At 44.1% G+C, this 18,056-nt stretch overlaps 1 protein-coding gene across 1 annotated transcript in view; it reads left to right on the top strand.

The window, feature by feature from the left end:
• PPM1L (protein phosphatase, Mg2+/Mn2+ dependent 1L) overlaps positions 1-14,339 on the top strand; it is a 98,035-nt gene extending 83,696 nt beyond the window's left edge. The window contains exons 3-4 of the mRNA XM_009634441.2: positions 9,122-9,283; positions 13,922-14,339. Of these exons, the coding sequence (XP_009632736.2) occupies positions 9,122-9,283; positions 13,922-14,268 (509 nt within the window). The 3' untranslated portion in view covers positions 14,269-14,339. The remainder of the gene's footprint in view (positions 1-9,121; positions 9,284-13,921) is intronic.
• Positions 14,340-18,056: the final 3,717 nt, after the last annotated feature.

The following is an 18,056-nucleotide window of genomic DNA, read 5'->3' as shown; positions in this document are numbered from 1 at the left end:
TTTTTTTTTTTTTTTTTTTTTTTGTGTGTGATCAGTTCTGCAGACTGTTTTTTACATTGAAATTTGATATATTTCCATACCAGGAAATGCAAAGCTGTAGAAAATTTCTAGTGGATCCATAGAAGATCTGTCTTACAGATCACAGAATTTGGGACAAATCTTAACAAAGCAGGCTACGCATATCTCACTGTTAAATTTTTAGTAGCTTTTATTTGTTTTTAAACTTTTATCCAGCTTTTCCTTAGAAAAGTTAAGCTATTGTTATTCTGAGGGAATTAGACTTATCTTTCCTAATGAAAATTGTCCAACTTCCTCCTGACCACCCTAGTTCATGTGAGCAGCTTTTGTTAAGAGAGGCTGGTATTTTGGCAGGCTTGAAAGGGTCATGATATCCTCCGGCTCCTCTTCTGCTGGCCATTTGACCCGGCAGAAATCCCACCACTTTGCTCTGGGATTGCTCAGCACCGTTGCTGAGCTAAACGAAACCGAGCTAGTTACTGCCTTGGGTCAGGGTTACTCAGATCTCTTAGGGATGCCTCCAGTTCAAAGGATAAATTACATGAAACTGCCCCTAAATTTCAGTTCTGCTGTAGAGGTCTAAGAATTGGGGAAAATGTGTTCAACAACAGATTGGGGGGCGGGGGGGAAATTAGGTGTAATTCCTGTTTGAAAGCAGTAACTTTCGTTTTTCAGTTTATACAACCTGTGCTTTTCAGCAAGGCAATGCTGCGTGCTCACCGTTGTTTAAGCTGGGGGCCACGCTTCATCTGCTCTGCCTGACATCTCTAAACCTCGCACTAAGCTAGGCCCTTCCAACCAAGCCAAGCTCTTGTTGCTTGGCTTATGTAGCAGCTGGTTAGAGGAATACTGTAGGAATATGGTTTGAAATAGGAGTAGCAGGATCCTTATCTGTATATACACTGCATTGCATGGCCGTCTACAGTCATTTTAGTTTCCAGTACTTCAGGATCTCTTACAATCAGAAGAATTCAGACGTTGCAGTTTGTGTGCAATTGCTAGTGTTGCACTGTCCACACAGACTGTGTTTCAGCCCGTCAAGATCGAAGGCTCACAGAGAAGAGTCGGCAAAAGATTCCTCTCATGTATAGACCTTAGCATAGGCATTTTTTGTCATCGTACCACTGCAAGGCTGCAGAGCAGGTTTAACTGCTGCAGAAGTGCCGAGCCCATCCACAAAGGAGATTGCACGTGTGGGTTTCCGCACTTTAATTAGCCTGGTGGCATACAGAAATTTCAAACCAGAAAAAACCAAAACGTTTTCAATGTATTTCTACTTCTAGCACATTAAACTGCGGATTGGGATGTTCAGGTGAAGCTAAATATGGGAGCGATGCCAAGAAATCGACTTTTGAACTGAAATGGAGATTCCCTTTGTATTGAGATTATTTTTCGTAGGGACAAGAAATTAATCACGTGGCACTAGTATAGCGCGAAGGTGGGAGCACTCCCTGTTCTGCTGCGGTATTGATGAGGCAATGTCAGAGCAGTCTGGAAGATGGAGAGGCTGCCCAAAAGGGTTTCTGTTTTTCAGTAATTAACTTTTGTTACCTGATCCACAAAACTTCCTTCCAGCTCTTTTTATTCCTACCTGGAAAACACTTTCAGGTACTTTTCAGATAGCTGAGTCGAAACATCTATATAAGTATATGCCAAATATGATGAGTACAGTATGATTAATGGTAAACAGGATTGAGTTACATGTGCATCTTCATTGTTTAGACAGGAAAGTAGGATCTATGTAAATAGAAATACAATATGGTTCTCTGTTTCAAATATAAAATCTTAAAATAGTGCTGCATATAGCCAAGTGGGAATTGTTTCATGGTGGAAATTAAGCTACAATCTCATAAAGTTTTGAAGTAATTTCTGTGTATTTCTAAGAATCCAATGGGTTTTTTAATCCATTTTAAAAGGAGATCTTTTAATTTTAGGGGGGAAAACCCATTATGTTGCGATGATTAAGGAATCATGAGACCTTGAATTTTCAGAATGGTTGTTTTTATGTTCGTGCTTTACAGAAGTGACTTTTGCAGAAAAATTTTATTAACTGAAAGAAAGGGCAGGTGTAGCCTGTTTGTAGGAAACACCAGCACTGAGGGGATTCAGGGACGGATGCCTGTATGATATGTAAGCTGTACAGTCCCATATACCTTGCAAGACATTTGAGGAAAAGGAGGTGGGTACTTTTTGAAAGTTATTGTGGGTGATCAGCAGTTTAGTTCATTCACAGGCGGTTAGCCCAGTAATTTGCTGAAATTGTGTATTTTGGAGATTATAAAAGCATTTTCTCTAATCTGCGTAGCTTCTGCTAGAAGAAATCATGTAGCTATTTAAACATTTCAATATCCTATAAAGGATTAAAGGACGAAGAAGTGCTAATGAGCACAATTAGCTTGGCCTTTCACAAAATCTTTGATGAAGGTTTGATGTCATTAGAGAAGCTAAAAACTGCACATGAGAAATGGCACCTTGGATTAGAAACCAGCCAAGGAGGAGGCACGCAGATCATTGGAATCCAGCAAAAGATCCATCCCAGCAAAAGGCTTTACAGTGATCTCACCCCCATTACAGGTTACTGGGATCATTTTTGTTTGGAGAACCGTTGTTTTCAGTCCCTTCTTTTCCATGCAGACATGGTGGTTTGGGGGAGCATCAGAGCAAGGAAAAGGCTTCGGCCCTTGCAGTTCCCGCAGTTCCGTAGCATGAATGAAACGTGAGTGTCTGCTGCTTGGTTTTATTGTTGCTTATCTTACAGATAAGCAGTGGATTAATTAGATTTATTTTATGGCTTTGGATTAGAATTGGTGGGTCACTTGGAGGGCATGCGGAGGCGGTGTTTTATGATCTTGATGGTCTCACACCACTTTTTATCCATATTCCTGGCGACTGGGAAGCAAGAGACTCCCTTACCCTCCCTCATTTACTTACTTACGGTGTTTTTCTCAGTCTTGCCTATTCCACAGGCTATAATCAAAGTTTCATTTGCATTGCCTGAGGGTTATGTGCAAAGCGTGTAAAATAGAAATTCAGGAGACACATGGTTGGTCTTGACAGGAGGAGCTGAGGCAGATGGGCACTATATTAATGATAAAAATGTCACATATCTGCCCTGAAAACTACTGGAGTCTTATTGTTCAGGATTTAAAGTCCCTGTAAGGCAAGTAGAAATGCATGGTCTACAAATGCAAAAGAAGCTGCATGCAGTGTGAGTTCCTAGTGGAGAGTAAATATAAACGTATATTTTTGTTTATCCTGCTTTTTGCACACTGTTCTGAGTAATTCTGTTCCCTTCTGGAGATTATTGAAGCTTGAAAACACTAGTTCTTGCTTAATTATTGTGTGAATTCAAGCTTGAGCACTGCTGAAAAAAGATGGGAAGGGCTTTTTTGAGTTGTTTTTTGTTTGTTTTTTAATCAGTCCAGCCAAGTAAGTACTGAATTTCTTGACCTGCAAGCTCTCTGAATGCATTTCAGCTCAAAGGGTATGGTAGGCATCCCTCTCTGGTGGTCAGGCATCACAGGAGTGCTATTGTACACCATGAGTTTGTGAAAGGGGATCCAGACTTACCAAAAAGCGGTTGTGTGGGTTGATTTAACAGCCCTCCCATCCTACTTGGCCTCACCAATAAGGCAGGACTGGCAAGAGCTGGTATTCCCGTGTCAGTTCGATACCCAGATAAGGGATCTGGCTGCTTCAAACCTGCTGCTATTTTCAAAGATACGGTCAGTGCAGGGGTCTTGCTGTTTACATAGGAATTTTCCCCAGCTCTATGTTTGACCCTACAAAACACAGACTGCGAAAGCTGTGTCCATCTGAGCACGGTGCAGGTCCAGGCACCCCAGATATTCTCCTTTCTAATTAAGGTTATTGGGGATCTTTATTCCTGCAGCTTCACAGTGGTCCTGGCTGGTGAAGCCCACCTCCTCCTTCTGCATGCCATCTCAAAGGCTGCGCATCCTTCGCCTGTGAAGCTTTGTACACTTCCAGTCACTCCCTTGTTGTTTTCTGGTCTCTTTGCATGGCTCTCAGTCTCTTTCTAAAAATTAATATTAATTATATTTGATTTTTTCTTTCTCTTGTCACTTTGCTTTGATTCCAGAGATGAGATTAGACTAATTTCCTATTGCACAGACTTGAGTTTAATACAGACAAGCTGTCACAAGCCCTACCTGTGCAGGAATTAATGTAGGTTTTAGCCCTCTGGGGTTTAATGCTTGTAGGCTAAATGCTAAGAGGACCGTCTATCCAAAGATAAAGATGATGGTCTCCAGTTTTGAGATCATCCTTCTGCCAGTTTTCTTCTTTTTCCCCACGGAGTGAAGCTGAGTGAAACTCCACATTGGACATGTTAGAAAGCTGAGACGAGGCAGCAAAGCGATCAGCTCCTTCTGCTGTGGTGGTACCACGAGGTGCCTGGTAGTGCTTTTCACGCCACCTCACCAACTTGAGGCTTGAGGGCAGCGTCGCGGGAAATGACGCCTGGGAAACTCATGGGAAAGAGCCTATGGCACTGGCCACCCCATCCAAACCGGGCTGCGGGAGGTGGGCAGTGAAAGTGTTGGGATAAATAACTGTGAAGAAAACAGGCTGAGCCTTTAGTTGAGAGAAGAGACCCCTCTGGGATGGAGAAGTGGGTGCAGGGTCTGTATGGGAGCACTGGTGTTTGCAGATGGGGCTATGCAGAAGCAAGCCTACAGAGGGGACCGGGGGCTGGTCAGAGACTGGAATAGAGAGAGGAGAGGAGGGGAGGGGAGAGGGAGAGGAGAGGAGAGGAATGAAGGGGTCTTCAGAAATGCTTGTGATTAGAGAAGAGTGTCTCGTCAGCGAAGACGTGCTGAGCTGGCTGTGCTGGAAGCAGGTCAGAGGGATGAGGAAAGCTCGCTGTCTGCGCCGTGGCTGGAAAACGCTGTTACGGTCTGGGCAGAAGCCATTTCGATGGTGAGCCTGGGACAGAAGCTGTGTTGGAGGAGGCGTAGTGTGGAGCTGGAGGGAAGGAAACCTCTGGCAGTGACTGCAAAAATGGCATCTTCAGTGAGCTCATGGGTGAGACAGGAAGGCAGTGATAGCCATAAAAATCATCAAGGGTAATGGTGTTTTTTTAGAGAGCAGCATTGCAAAGATGCGCTGCAAAATAAAAGTCAGAGAAGCATAGGGACAAGGTGATAACGAATAAAAATACTTAAAATCTAGTCACTGGAGTAGGAAGACAGGTCAATGGGAGGCAGCACACGAGCAACCTCGGCACGTGTTGTGCAAAAGGGGAAGCAATGGTTAAAACGTAGGAGGGGGAAGTCTCGTTTCTCAGTTTTGTCTGAGAAAGAGATGCTGTTCGAAGAGTCACAGAAAAGGTGGGGGAGGACCGGGAGAAGCAGTGAGAAGGCACGTGTGGGAAGGACAGTTGTTCAGGAGGGAGGGCCTTGGCTGGGCACTCACGCCACTTGAAAGCCTGAGATAAGGGCAGGGTGGAGGTGTGATTTCTCTTGAAGGAGGAGCGATGGGCAAAAAGTTCAGGGTCGAAGAGAGCAATGAGGGGAAAGAGGAAGGGAAGAGGTTACATGTGCTGATGGTCTGAAACCTGTGGGGCATGAGAGACTTGGAAAACAGAAGGAAAACTCAGCAAAGAGGGAGAAAAGAGGCGGCATGGTGAGCACCTGGTGAGATTAACTGCACGTTTGCTGATGGTTTAGGATGAAACTGGGAATTTCAAACAACTTGGGCCATCTGGAGCCCAAAAGCTCTGGTCCTCATCCCGAGCTGCCCTGCCAGCAGGGATTTGGAGCCAGGCATCAGCAGGATTTTTTGACGCCACATGCGAAGCATGAGATCTCCAGCAGCTGCAGGGTGAGCTGGATCATGCCTGAGCTCTCTAATGCCGTTTCATGTATTAATCAGGTCTTGTTTGCACTTTGGTGACTTTTTCTCCTTTTGATAAAGCAGTTTTCTAAAAACTGGTAGAGCCAGTGCAGCCTTGACTTTTACAAGGTGCCTTGTCTGATACTAAAATACAACACCAATAATCTTACCTGACTTAAAAAAAAAACCCACAACCCTATCTCTGCAGCCAGTATAGTACAGGTTTTAAATTTTCTGGTGATTTTCTTTGTAAACTGCTCAGCAGGGTATTATTCAGGCAGCTGCATCGAGGGACTAATATAACATGTGTTCTCAATTTTGGACCCTTTATGCTGGGAACTTTCCGTTGTGCAATTGCATTAAATCTGAGGTGGCTGACAAGAGCACGATGTTTTCTAACTCTACACAAGGTTAAATGACTAAAATAAAAATAGATGGAAAAGAAAACAAAGTGAAATAAGTTTGCTTTCTCATGTAATGGCAGGCAGTAGCGTGAGGTCAGGGACTTAAAGATAGCCCAGCCATCAGTCAGGGATCATGAAACAACTGATCCTTCCTAAATCGCTTTGGAAATTATCTTCTGTTTCAGATGCTCGTTCTCTTTCATTCACGCAGATCATATAACCAAGACGGCTGTGTTCACAGTTACCGTTTTTATATAAATTGTGGTAATAATGACTATATTTGTGAAGCATTTTACTTTCCAAACTCCAGGGCTCTAGGATGTTATTTGCAGCATTTTCCTTACTAGGAAACATGGTTTTTACTACTGCCTGTAGGAAAATACACGCTGGGCTGGCGTCACAGGAGGGGGAAAGCAATCTGCGGAGCAGTAGGGTGGTCTTGCACAAAGGCCAGTCGATGAATTTACAAATGCAAATGTCAGGCCAAGAGGGCAGCTAGAGGTAAAGCAGGAGCTCTGGTCTTCAGAAAGAAGCGTCAGTTGGGTGGTGGATCACAGAGCCTTGCAGCCTCATGAGTGGGGTGTGTGTCTCTCTCCTGCAGCACGCCGGGATCCTTCTGGAGCTGGTTTTGGCTCTGTATTCCCATTCAACAGGGCTTTCACTTTTGCCCCTGTTCTGCACCTCACGGGTTCTGTTTTCAATCCATATTGCAAAAGCGGCTGTTCTTTTTCTCTCTGAAGTTTAGATGAAATGTCAAACCAGCCTCAGAAGGCACCAGCCCTCCAGTATCTTGCAGATTGTCAGCATGATGCTGCTTGAATGTTTGCTAAGGAAAGTTTCATAAACAAAAGCAAGGGAGGGTACTGTTTATTGCTGTAATTTTCTTATCGAAGCAGAGCTTTATGCATTTGCAGAGTTACTAGCTTTTGTTTGGACAGAGAATGAGGTGACCTCAAATGCTAAATCCCATTTTGTTCTGCTTAAATGACCAGCTGCACCCCATTACAAAAGTTTGTACCCCTATTATTATTTTGTTGTCTTTGTGTGTTGGATACTGGCATTTTAAGTACCAAGTCCTCTGGCGTTAGAGCGGGTCTGTTCACCAGGGTATGGAGGCCGGACACCTGCATCCAAACAGGGTGGGCATTCAGCCAGCAGGTGCCCCTTTGGACACAGCCTTTTTCACACCCTTCGGTGCAATCTCGTTCCACCTTCAGAGGAGATATTTCTTGAGCAGGCAGCTCATTTTTGCTGGGTTCCTCCGGTGATCGTGGTGGATGGGTTCCTCTGCACGCCCTGTTGTTAGGTGAGCCATTAAGGTGTGCAGTTAAGGTCTTAGCAATGAATGGGAAACTATATCCATTTAGGTCTGCAATGTGTCAGTCAATTGCAAAAAAATAATATATATGTATATACATGCCTGTCTTGTGAAAGAATAGCTCTAGTTTAGATCTGTGCAAGACAGACCATTAAGTTAAAAATAAATCTTCAGAACACAGTGCATCTAAACACAACTTGTTTATTACTGGCTATTTTATTTATACCAGTCATGGGATATTCAACTACTGACATGGGAACAGCAAAACATAGTTTTTAATTCTGGGTTTGGACAGTGAAGCAACAAGCAGCAGCTATGAGAATTTAGCTTGAAGACCACAGAGCACAGACTGAAACCCTAATACAGCTCCCCTGGAGCAAAACCAGGGGTCAGGATCCCACTGATGGCAGGCAGTGCTGGAATGCCGCGTTGCCAGCATTTTCATTAAAACCGTGTCTTTGTCTGATTAAAATGTACAAGCAGGGATGCATTGCTTTGTAACACTGCTCTTGGTTGAGTTTCACTGCTGGGGCCCTTCGGCCCCAATGCTGGCCCCAAGTGCTTCTTCCAGAGCACCCCGCTGTGGATGCACCTTTTTTTTTCTCATGAATTATCAGATGTAAATTAACAACAGAGGTGAAAACTCAGCCATGTGCCTCTCTGGTCTACCTAAAAGGAAGAGAAAGCAGCCATTATGTTAATTTTATTTACTGTTGAAGGATACTAGAATGCCTTTTGTAAAAATTTTAGCAGTGCCATCTAAGCTGAGTGCCAGGCACATTCTCTTTGAATGTTTGTTAGTGTATATCTAAAAACTTACTTGACATCTTTCTGTTCTAAAATGTGAATGGAATTGTGGCATCTTGTCCAATGCCTGTGCAAGGAATATTTGTAATAGCTGGAGTTGTCAGGAATACAGCTCTCACTAGCTAGAAGGGGAAAATACAGAAAAGGCATGGTCTTAACGGGCTCTGCTCTGCTCAACATTCATTCCACTTAAATGAGGAAAATAAATCTATAGTGTTCTCATTTGAAAAACAGCCAATTTTTCCAATATTTTCCTGACACCTTAGCCAACAAATACTATGCCTGTTGGATATGGTGGTCAATGACTAATTACATTTTCTGTGTATTTAAAGGTTAAAGTAATTAAAAATGTCAAATCTTTTCCTCTTTTCAATAAAAAGATAAAAGAACTGACCTCAGTTCTTGGTCATCAAGGGGGATGAGGGGAGAGGGGATGAGGGGAGAGAGCTCTGTTTTACCCATGCGCAGTCCAGTGCAGTAGTTTCAGTTCACAGAAGCTACAAGTGGGCTCTGGGGCTAATTAGTACTTTTCTCTTATTACTTTCCTTGGCCATTAGGAAAAGCTGGCTCTCAGACAGAGACTGGAATACATGTCTCCCACTTCAGCACCCCTCTGCCATTATTAATAGGAAGAACATTTTCCTGCTAATAATTTTTTTATATATATCCCTTCCCCCATGTGTTTATTTTGCTTCCCAATCCCTTCTGTTTTTTCCAGGTACAACCTGTTTGATCGCACTGTTGTCAGATAAGGAACTGACAGTGGCCAACGTTGGTGATTCGCGAGGAGTCTTGTGTGACAAGGATGGGAATGCTATCCCCTTGTCACACGATCACAAGCCCTACCAACTGAAAGAGAGGAAGAGGATTAAAAGAGCTGGTAAGTCATAACGGTTTTGCTTTGGACTGAAGGTTCATCTTTTTCCTTCTCTACTCTGTCGATAATATAGACTTCTCCCCTGAGAGAGACTGAAAAGTACCAGACTGAGGCATCAGCAGATAAAATCTTCCATTATTAATACAGCACTTTTCAGTGGGATTTCATGGTGCAGACAGAGAAGTGGAAGCAGGTTGACCTACCCCTTAATAAGCCAGTGTCTTGAGTAAGGAGCCTTCATCTTCAAGAGCCAGTTGACCATGCCGGCCAGTTCCCTTGTGATCTCTGCAGGGAACAAATTAATACACAGGAGCAGCAGCATTACAGGCTTCTTCACAGCAAACCGTATCAGCAGCCTTTATGTGAGAGGCTGGGTCTGAAGCTGAGTGAGGTTTAGTTCCTAAAATAAGCAGAGCATGAATCTAATTCATGAAAGCTATTTTTTGTTCCCGTATATTGACTGCTAATGAGCACAAACATGTAAATTGTAGCAGATTATAGGGAGAGAATATAAGAAACAGCAATCTTTCCGCAATAAATCTTTCTCTCTTTCATCAGTTGTCAGTTTAGCGACCTCCTGGGCTAGAAGTTACATTTGGATCATCAAGTTTAATAGCCAATTCTCCGTGAATTTGTCAAAGTCTCTTTTGAACCCATTTCTGGTTTGGCTCCCAGAACAGCCTGCAGCAGCAAATTATTCAATGAAAGAAAAAAGTTCCTCTTGTTTGTGTTAAACCTACCGATGAGCATTGCCTCCAGAGATGCATTGCTTCTCTGCCTCCATGTCTTCATCTGTAAAGTGGAAATAACAAGTTTTTCCCTGAGTATAAAACACTTTAAAAACCTACAGGTTATCAGTATGCTCACACCAGCATAAATGCCCCTACATGCACAGTGTGCGCTTTCCTCTCAGTTTGCTTTTATTGCCGAGGGGGCGTAAGAGCAGTGGGGATCCTTGGTGCTGCTAGGCAGAGAGCCGAGGTCACATATGTTCCCCAAAGGGAAAGAAAAAGTATACAGATCCTAAGAAGAAGGAATAGGAAAACCTTGGTCTCACTTCGCTTCAACTCCGTACTGGGGGGACGTGTCAATAAAATCTGGAGATTTCTCTGTAAAACTGCTTCCCTCTTAGCCACGTCTAGGGCCTCTGTGCTGTGCAATTGATCACTTAGAGAAGGCCTTCACTTAGGAGAAGAAAAATAATTTGGGTATTTCTTTTGCGTAGAAGACCTTTGCTTTATAACACGGCACTGTGAAAAATTACCCTGGGCTTTTGCAGGAATTTCCAGCCTTGGAAGAAATTATTTTAATAGACAGGTAAATGTTTCAACTATCTGCAGCTAAACAAGAAATTTTCCATCTAGTCTAGTGACTTAATGAATTCACTTCTCTGTTATTTATTGCCCATTGCATTATCGTGATTGACACGGTCTCATAGTGCTGTTAAAAACATACAATCCAGTTTATACTACTGCCGGATACTTTTACATTTTGGAATGTCCCTTTTTTACATACAGTAAGTGTAAAATTGAAGCAAGGTGCCCAAACTGAATTATCAAGCCTACGTTGCTACCGTGACAAAAGTACCTGACTTTTTTCCACCACCTAGATACTTTCTTGTCATGTAGAGCTGAAGAAAGCAACCAATAACCACATCATTATGTTACATTTCGGTTTTCCAACTTCACATTACACCATCAAGCTGCACTGTCCAGTGCCCTATAGGTAGTTATAAAATGACTGCACATTTGTGTTAGTAGGATTAGATTTCATTTAAAAGTGAAATCCGTATAGCCACGGTTGAGAAAATATCCTTCAAACCTCAGTCTGATATAAATCAATGTGAGGCAGCCTGAAACAGCATCCCAAAGAAAAGCATGACTTGCCCTGTGCATTTCAGCGTGGCGTTAACATTGGGATGACAAGTCTAAACTAATCTGTCATTTTTTGCTGCCATGGTGGATGTTAAGGGGGCTCACTGCTTGCTGCTGTCAGCGATCGGTGGATGGGGAATGAATTCAGTCCCTCTCTTTTCCGCGCTCCCAGCAACTGCGTACAAAGTCTTAGTCAACCCACAGCCTGAAAAAAAATTTCCATTTAGCAGTCCGACATGACTCAAGCTGCTCTCACACTGAAGCCCCAGAAGCCAACGCTCAGGTTTCTCGTGGGAGTAGAGAGGTCATGGGTACCCACGCTGGCAGCCAAATGCCAAAAGGAAAGACAGCAGCTAAGAGAACAGGGTAGGGCCCTCGATTTTGAGCTGAGGTGCCACATCCTGTGGAATTACCCGCTCCGCAGCGTGGCCATGCAGTTAACAGCGCTGGTCACAGGACTTTTGTCAAGACTAGCTGTTGTTTTCACAAGAGGCTGGCTGATGCACGCTCACAAGTGCTGCAGTGCCACTCGTCTTGCAGCTGAATGAGACTGGGGTCCCACCGCTCTGAGTTGTTCCTGTGGGATAGGGGAATGCATATCCTGTGACACAAGGATGCTCGTTTCCCCAGAAAACACAAGGAATTTCCTTCTGATCAGGAGCTTGAGCGATGTATATAGTATCAGTGTTAGACAGTAGCCTTGAAACAACTGTGGTTTTGGCTTGTGAAGAAGCACTCAGTTGCAGAGCCACAAGGTGACTGTCACTGATAGAAATTTAAGTCCTTCACCTTGAACATAATCCTCTGAGCTCAGCTCTCGCTAACATGCAAAATGTTTGTGCGGTTGCCAAAAAGCTTGTATTTCTTTAATGTCTTTTCTTCTCCGGTGACAGCCAGCGCTGCAGAATGTTTGCCTCTCCACGAGCGTTTTTATGTATTCCGTATGGATGGCTTTATAAAAGAAAATATTAGAAGTGCCAACAGACACTTCAGCAAACCACAGGAATTCAACTTGTGCCGTAGGCAGTTCCAGGTGCCAGGTGAGAATGGCACCGAAAAGTCGCTCTGTATGCGTAAGCACAACCTGCGCAGGCTGGAGTAAGCATGCTGCAGCGAGTCGGCAGCATCGGCTCTCTCCTCGGCCAGTACAGTAACGGGTGCAGGCATTGCTGTCCTCTAATCGTAAAATGCCTACTTAAAACTGCCTCCTCTTCATTGCATTTTGCTTCCCCAGTCATTCCAGTAGGTACACATGATTACACTCCAGTTGCTGTAGTCCTAATCACTTAAGAAAAAAAACCCCTGTGCTGGTGAGTAGGTGGCTGTGTAACACTCAACCTCAAAACCTACGGCAGCGGCTGGACGAGGTCTGTTTGACTGCACGTCTAAAGAGGAGTCGCAGTAGGCTCACCCGTCCTTCCTTTTTTTGACTATGGAAGGAAACGTCTTCATAATGGAGACTCCATAGAAAACATAAAAACACCCAGCTAAAAAGTTTTGTTTCTGCTGGTTTTAACACAAATCAAGTTTCAAACTTTAAACAACAATGAATCATTAAATGAAATGTAGTTTCACCTGAAAGCAGAAGGATTTTACAGATTAGATCAGCCAACCAGGAATGGAAATGCTATCGTAAGATTTAGGTGACTGGGTGACTGACAAATAATGGCATAGGCTGAAGTGCAGAGCTGAAAACATTCTGATAACTACAAAGAACAAAGACATTTGTAAGAACACCAAAGCAGACAGCCTGCAGATATAAAAGACAACAGTTCACTTAATTTTGTGGTACACTTCCATGTTGCATGTTTGCAAATCATTTCTCCTCAAGTGACTTTTCATTGACGTTAAGATGACAGGAATATCGCTGTGAAACAGCGCAGACAGTGGCACGCAGATGCACGCACGGGACTTGAAGGTGCCTGAATTTTACTTTTCGACCTTGAACACTGTATAGTTCCCTCCCTGGCACAATCAGACTGTGTAATGGCCAGGTGCTGCCTGTGTCAGAGTCACCGATATCAGCGCAAAACAGGTCTCACTACAAGCAGCCCCTGAATAAAATACGTATTTTCAACTAGAAGTAGCCTTAGTCCTGGTGATGGTAAAATCAGTCAGATCCCACATTGCATTTTTCTGACTTGAAGTAAAATTTCATGATCAGTTTGTTGACAACAGTTTTTTGGTCCTTTTTGACACAGCTCATTCAAGGCAGTTTGACAGAAGAGCCTATAAACGTTTTTGCACTTGCTTCTTTGCTTTATGTCTTAAAAGTGAGAAGTGAGTCCTACTGCAGGGTGTTCTCAGTGCTGTTTTCTTCATAGGTCTTCTGAAATGGGGAAAACGTGAACTACATGGGAAAAGGAGGGGTTTACTAACACAAGAATATAAAAATTTGCTTTCAGTATTTTTGTCTTGACATTGCTGTAAGGCTTTCTGAGCAGTAAGTTGTGTAGTGCAGGAACACCTGGGTTCAGCAAGTTGTCGGTCTCGCTGGGGGAGTCGAGAGCGTGAAGCTGCTTCGTCGGAAAGCGGAGCCGTTCCCGACGTCTCTGCTTCAGCTCTTTCAACAGCACCAGCAGCCACAATCCAGCCCTTCCCTGCTGCGCCCTGAGACTTACTTAAGGCATGTCCTGCTTTTTGAGATGTGCAGCATGTGTATACCTCAGGATACTGCAGGATGAATTTTTGGGTGGGTCTGCTAGGAAGCCAGAGACATGCTTTAACTTTGAAAAGAACTGCTTTAAGTGTTGGTGTTTCTCTCCAGGTGGTTTTATCAGCTTTAATGGCTCCTGGCGCGTCCAGGGGATCCTGGCCATGTCCCGCTCATTAGGAGATTACCCTCTGAAGAACCTGAACGTTGTCATTCCCGACCCCGATATTCTTACCTTTGACCTGGACAAACTGCAGCCAGAGTTCATGATCTTGGCGTCGGATGGCCTGTGGGATGCTTTCAGCAACGAGGAAGCCGTCCGATTCATCAAGGAACGCTTGGATGAACCACACTTCGGTGCAAAGAGTATAGTTCTACAGTCCTTTTACAGAGGATGTCCTGATAATATAACAGTGATGGTGGTGAAGTTCAGGAATAGCAGCAAAACAGAAGAACAGTAATTACCAGCCTCACTCGGAACTTAAAAGAAACTCTTACATTTTAAACATAGTAGAAAGCTCTAGTAAATACCGTTAAGATTCTACACAAAAGGAACAGATCCCTCTGGTCTTTGTTCTTTGCTTAACAAAAGGAGCAATACAACAAATACATTCTGAGTGATTATAAGAATTAAGTTTGTTCACATGTACCTGTCTCCTGTGACCCTGCTGCTCCTTAGAAACTAACTGTAATCTTCCATTTCAGAATATTCTTTACAAATCCTGTGTAGACTTTTCATTTGACTCCTTACCTCTCATTTCTAATAGTCAAAGGTTCGTTCAGACGCACAGCAGGGTCAGGGCAGTGCTGCCGCTTAATAGCAAGTGACAGGAGTGATGCTGCTTTTCACTCGTAGGTGTGACTCTTCAGAACAATGCTCTCATGTTTCTCATCTCTTTTCTTTTTTTAATCTGCAGTGATAAGGTTGTACAGGAAAAGGTTTGCAAGTATTGGCCCGTTATGGATGTGAAGGAGGAAGAGGAGCCAACTATTAGCCTGCTACCACAGAACTGGCCCCCTCGCTTCGTTTAAGCTCCCCCCCCACCCACCTGCCCTTAAATAAATCAAGCATGTGATTAGGTATAGTTACTGAATTACCTGAAGCCACATGTTTACTCAGTCTGTGCATTACTCAAATAACATTTCTTCTATGTCATATTGTATTCAAACCAACTAACGGTAAACTACAGCAAAATGCTATGAGGTCTGACACCTTCTATCTCAAAAACCAGCTCTGTTGCGATAGAAGAATGTCTGTCATTCACTGAGACTCACCCTCACCTTAGTTTTTTGGCATGGTCTTTTCATAGGCATGTAAAGAAAGTAATGCAAGATAAAATTAATTTCGTTAGTGACTGGAAAGCTAATCAAAACGGGGCATTCCTTAGAGCTACCGAGATGGAAGTCAAGCCTATTAAAGGCTTCCTTGTATCACTGCAGATTAATTTGTGGTGTTAATCCAGGGGAAGACCACTTCAGAATTGTTTTTTGGTATAACGTATAAATGCCAGGCAGTGCCATTGCACTGTAGAGATGAAAGCTTGTGTTAAATCTAGATGAAAATACGGTTAGATCTAACCTTCAGTATTTAATTGTATTTTGGAATCTGTGACTACTGTAAGTTTCAACCGTGGCAGTCTGATTTTGCTCTACATCTGAGAACTTCGCCGGCTGCTTCATGGTCGAGAGGCAGCAGCAGCGGAGTGGCAGGGCAACGCGCGTTAGAGGAAGAGAGCCAGGGCCCGAGTTGGAGGTTAGCCTTTTGGGTGGCTTGCTTACCCGTGTCGTGTCTCACAACAATCCTTGGGATTCCCTCCCCACAATACGTGGTCCTGGACGATCTGCTGAAGTCTCTTGCCTTCAAGGCGATGATGGAGGTTGTCAGTGTTTGGGTCCTGAGGTGAATCAGGGATACAAAACATTAACTAAATGTGTCTATTTCTTGGGCAAAGATACAATGTTACTTAAAGCGCTACCTGTTTCTCATCACCCACCCCTAGCATTTTTGGGCAAGTGCTGTGCTGGTCCCTAAAAGACTGTGATGTGTTGCGGTTGTGCTAAGTGGGTGTGATGCCTCTCAAGACAAAAATGAAAGAGCACGAATTCTGCTCTCCGCTCGAGAAGGAATTCCCATCTTAGCCTTTTCGGTTTTGTTCCTAGGTTTCTCTTCCCCAACAAACTTCCCTCCTTTAGTCTGTTCAGAGATAATCACAACTCTTAATTGGATCTGTTGCTATTACCAGTGCTGTGCAAATTGTATACATATCCTTTAGCAGCCCCCGGCCATCCCAGACGCTGGGTAGAGCCCCTTGGCACTGAGGAACAAAGTGAAAAGCCAGAGTATGAAAGTGGCCCTTCCCTGGAGGATGGGAGGTTTCGGACTTTTTAAATCTCTTGAACAGTGCATTCAGTGAATTTTAAATGCATCTTTGCAGTTAAATTGAGCAGCTAACAGGAAATGTTAATAATTGCAGAGCGCTTCAGTTATTTTATTTTGAAAAGGTATTTGAGGTCATAACGCTGTGAAATGAAAACCTTGTGTAATATTTTCATGGGAGTGTTTAATCATGTACTCATAATGCTACAGCAGCAGTATCGAAACTGTGCTCCAGGCCGAGCCCACGGTGCGTGTAGCCTTTGCCTTTCCTTTCTCCTTCACAGATGATGTTTCCATTGTACTGGCTTTTCTTTGTAGGGCGCTGCCTGGATGTTTGTCAAAACAGCTGCCCAGGGAAAAGAAGAATTAGACCCAGCAGTCTACAGAACTCTAAAGCAGCGGGACACTCGTGTAGCAGAGACATCACTACTAATCCTTCACAGGCATTTGAGAAATGGTCAGCTCCAAAAGAAAGGTTATAGACTAATGCCACTTGAGGGAAAAGCTCACAGCTGCCACTAAGCCTCCTGCAGCTCACGTTCTTGAGGTTAGCGAGCGTCGCTGAGGGATGCCCGACCTTCTCCCAAGCACAGCTCGCTTGCTGGTTGCTCTGGCACTCGAGACAGACAGGAAGATGAGGTGGCAGGAACCGTACGCGTTCACAGACTCCCGAAGCAGCCATGAGGAGGCAGTGGGAGGGTGCCTTGCTCTGGAAGTAAGCCATGCTCGCAGGATTTAGGAAACCACATAGTGCGATGCAATACAGAACCGCTTTGGAGACTTGTCTGGATATTTAGGCCAGGATTCATTTACTCTGCCACTCACGGGCCCATCCAGCCCGTTACCCAGTCAGCTCTACTTCAACCTTCAAGCATCTGCAGTTGCAACAATAGTTGTTTTAGCACCTTCAGTTCTCTGCAGCAGTTCTCCCACCTTTGTAGTAACTCTTTCGTGGCCCAAGACATTGATGCCAATGATCTGTAGTAAGGTTGATGACTTTTGATTTTATTAGTCTAAGTAACTAGTTACAGCTACTTCAGGTTTAAAGATGGAGAACTAATGGAGATGACAGGCTTTGTGCAGTCTTCCACACACATGCACAGCACCAACCTATGCTCCCTGCTAGAAGTCTTCTGAGAAGTTTTTAATCCCGTTCTAGATGTCTGTAACTTCCTAGTCATGCTGATTTGTGCCAAGTCCTGTCGTGATACCTACAGCGGTTGGATGACAAGGTTAAGTATTGTACATATTGCTTATGCAACCTAAACAATTTAGGGTCTGATCCTCCACTGCCTTAATAATGCATCCTGCATCTGGAAGGGGTTGCCAGACACTGCAGCCAGAAATATCCCCGCGTACGCTCGAGCAGCGTGGCAGAATGCGCCACAGCATCAGAGAGGCACTACTTCCAGCACGCCATCCTCACCCCTGCTTTCCTGCCTGGGCACCTCTCCAAAAACAAAAAAAAAAGAGAGAGAGAGATGCATTTTGGTTGAAATGGCTGGCACGCATCCGAGAGCTCCCTCTTGCTGCGCGTGTTCATGGAAGGGTTTTGTTGCTTAAGCCTGAGCAGCTCCATTGGTGACATCTCTTCATCAGGTAAGAGCATCACCTGGCAGAAAACCGATTGAGTTGCTGCCACGGAGCATCTTCCGTGTGGTCCGATATGGAAAAAATGTTCCTTGTAATTAGTCAGCTGATGCAGTAAATGAATTTGGGCTCTTCCCAGTGGTATTACGAGCTAAGAGTTTAACTCAGGTAGCACATTTTAGAGATAGTACCGTTTCGTGCTGATTATGCCCCGCTCCGGTACCAGCCTGGTTAGGCGCGGCCACAGCTCCGCCTAGCGGCTGGCCTAGCGGCGGCAACCAA

The sequence above is a fragment of the Egretta garzetta genome, unplaced genomic scaffold, assembly GCF_000687185.1.
Source record: "Egretta garzetta isolate BGI_Z169 unplaced genomic scaffold, ASM68718v1 scaffold172, whole genome shotgun sequence".
Taxonomy (NCBI): domain Eukaryota; kingdom Metazoa; phylum Chordata; class Aves; order Pelecaniformes; family Ardeidae; genus Egretta; species Egretta garzetta.
This window is presented reverse-complemented; position numbering and strand designations above follow the sequence as displayed.